General features: G+C 38.0%; 1 protein-coding gene across 1 annotated transcript in view; it reads left to right on the plus strand.

Moving 5' to 3' along the window:
* The window catches only part of LOC107654597 (ankyrin repeat domain-containing protein 13A-like), an 8,901-nt gene extending 6,195 nt beyond the window's left edge, over positions 1-2,706 (plus strand). Inside the window, exon 10 of the mRNA XM_016441748.1 lies at positions 807-2,706. Coding sequence (XP_016297234.1) covers positions 807-1,002 — 196 coding nt within the window. The 3' untranslated portion in view covers positions 1,003-2,706. The remainder of the gene's footprint in view (positions 1-806) is intronic.
* Positions 2,707-2,993: the final 287 nt, after the last annotated feature.

Genomic DNA, 2,993 nt, shown 5'->3' on the forward strand with positions numbered 1-2,993 from the left:
TCATCCGCCATCGTCTTGTCTGTCTCACCTCACTCTTCTTGTCAGTTAGCTTGACTCACTCTCCTCACTGGATAAGTGAAATCTGAGGCACGCTGCATTGAGCAGCCGCGTTCAGTTTTTAATTGTAGTGTCTGTTCTTTCACTGAACTAAATGATTTTTGTTACTATAAAAAAATCAAAACGACGGTGGGGGTCGGTGCCGCGGTGGGCAAGTAACGTAACCGGTGTTGCGGCTTAACAGCGGTATCACCGTCAACACCGTCTATCGCGGCAAGCCTAATGGAGTGGGCAAGTGACATAACCGGTGTTGCGGCTTAACAACGGTATCACCGTCAACACCGTCTATCGCGGCAAGCCTAGAGTGCATTAAATTGATGTAGAAAATAAAGACATTTATAATGTTACAAAACATTTCTATTTAAAAAATGCTCTTTTAAACTTTCTATTCATCAAAGAATCCTGAAAACAAACTGTTTTCAGTATTGATGGAAATAAGAAATGTTTCTTGAGCACCAAATCTGAATATTAGATTAGTAGAAAAATTGATTTTGAAAGATCATGTGACACTAAAAAATTGAATAATAGCAGAAAGATTCGCTTTGGCATCACAGGAACAAATGACGTTTTAAAACAAAAAACACGATTTTTACATTTGAATACTTTTTACTTTTATTTGCATTTGTATTTTTGATCGAATTAATGCATATGAAACGTCTTTCAAAAACATTTCACAAACTTTTGAGCAGAAGAAAAGTATGGGTAGGGTGCATTTTCTTAAACCGTCTCTTTCTGTCACAATACCTCAGGTCTGGGTCTGAAGGAGTTTTAGTAGACCTTAGTGACACCACACCCTCAAGCCCTGGCTCCACCTCCAGCCCCGACTCTGAGCTGCGATTGGCTATGGAGCTCTCGTCCCGGGCACAGGAGGAGGAGGAAAGGAGAAGGAAGGAGGAAGAAGAGGAATTACAGAGGATTTTACAACTCTCCTTAACAGAGAAGTGACCTAGTAAGATGAGGGAAGGAAAGAAAAAGGGAGTTCCTGTTATTGCCATAACCATTAAACCTTTTTATTTACACCCTTCTTCAGATTCAGCAGTTCTCTGTTGCCAGCCACTGACATACGACTGACTACACATATTTACATCTTGGGTTTGCAGCCAACATCCGAACATTTCTGCTGCTTTATCCTTAAACCATAGGCAAACATTTTGTTTCGTGAGCATTTGACTGCATTTTCCCACTTCCTTTTCCTCCTTCAAAGAAGTGATCATGCATGTATTTGACAGGAAATCCAGTGCTGCTTTTTTAAGATTACATGGTAGAAAGGTTGTGACGTCCATGAGTTTGTACGTCCTATGACTAGATCAAGCTGTATTGCTTGTTTTGACGCAAAGGAAGGTTGTTTTGCATTAACGTTAGCGTTAACGTTATATCTCAGGGTTAAACTGATACTCACCAGTTGTCGGTTCCTTTAAAACCATTTTATACGCAGCCAAGGAAAGTGAAAGAAATTAATGTTTTACACAAAGCAGTAGGAGAGTACCATTTTCAGCCTTTTCGTGTGCTTTTGTCATTAGACAACTTCTGACTGAAGCATCTCTACTGTAAAGGCAATAAATCACACCGCCGTGCCTCGTCGAAGTGAGAGGCACTCATACAGACCGGGATATTTCTGAAAAGGCCTGTCCGATGTAAGCTGATACGCCTCAAGCTTTTAGTCTGCCTAATTTGTAAAATGATACAATAAAACCGCTTAGATCGCCATGAGTATGTTGTAATGCAAAGAATGAATGTGGCAGTACTGGGTCACTTTTCTGGCACCAACCAAACCTCATGCTACACTAAAGGACTAGGTGTGAGACAATGTGTGACAAGAAACCCAGCTGTTTTTGTCTGTGGGAATGTGTGGTTGGACAGCATTGTTTGCTGAATGAGGTTCTGATGTGGTAAATGTGGAAGAACCTGCCCTGCTCTGTTTGGGAATCTTTAGGGAATCTCACGCTGTTCCTTCCTGTTGTAGCTGACAGTGCTATTTATTTTGTCAATGGTTTTTTTTTTGGTTTTTTTTTGTTGATGTCTTGTCGACTTCTTTCTGTAAGTGTTTTTAAAGCCTTGTGAGGCTCAAAAGACATCTGAGTATTGAATTGCAGCTTGCAGTATCTCACTACTTTCTGTATGAAGCTTGAACCGATTTTAACCATATCTTCTGTCATCTCATTATATGTCATAAATGGACATTTATATTGCTTTCCTCTTCCTGTAGCGAACCAGGATCTGAGGATAGTGGCAGTCACAGTCTCGCGTTTATAATAGGGATGTTTTATATTAACAGGACATTGATTTTAGTTTCCTGTATTTATTCTTATGCTGCATTTAAATAACAGAGTAGAATAAATCCGATGTTCTGGCTACGGTTATCCACAGACACAGAATTCCATTTCATTCTTTATTTAAAACCTAATTTAACTTTTGGTATTTGGGTAGAAGTCTTAACTCGAACTAATTGCCAAAATGTTTAATGGTCTCTACCGGATCGGGGTTAATGTTGGTTTGATTCTCGGTGAATTGTCATGCTGCAAAATGCAAGAGAAAGTATCCTCTTTAAGCATGTTGAAGAAATCCTGAAGGCATTTGTAAACTGTGATGTATATTTGACACACACACAAAAAATGTTTTTACTTTAATAAAAGCACTTTATTGACTTTTTGGCGCTTTATTAACTGTGTGACAGTTGCATAGCAACAGCAAATCAAATAAAAAAGGTATAAAATCAGTCAAGGTGGTCAGTTATAAACATTTATTTTTACTTTAAATTTTAAAAGTGGTTGTTCGTGGCACAATATCTGAAACTTCAAAATTACGAATATATCGCCATCAAAAACATGAAATTGCTTTTTTATATTTTTATTCATACTTTTTTTTTAATCTTAAGATTCATGCAGTTCTTAATCATTTATTCACTTTAAGATTTTAATTCTATTAGTTAGTCACAT

This window comes from Sinocyclocheilus anshuiensis, unplaced genomic scaffold (assembly GCF_001515605.1).
Source record: "Sinocyclocheilus anshuiensis isolate Anshui unplaced genomic scaffold, SAMN03320099.WGS_v1.1 scaffold799, whole genome shotgun sequence".
NCBI classification, from domain to species: domain Eukaryota; kingdom Metazoa; phylum Chordata; class Actinopteri; order Cypriniformes; family Cyprinidae; genus Sinocyclocheilus; species Sinocyclocheilus anshuiensis.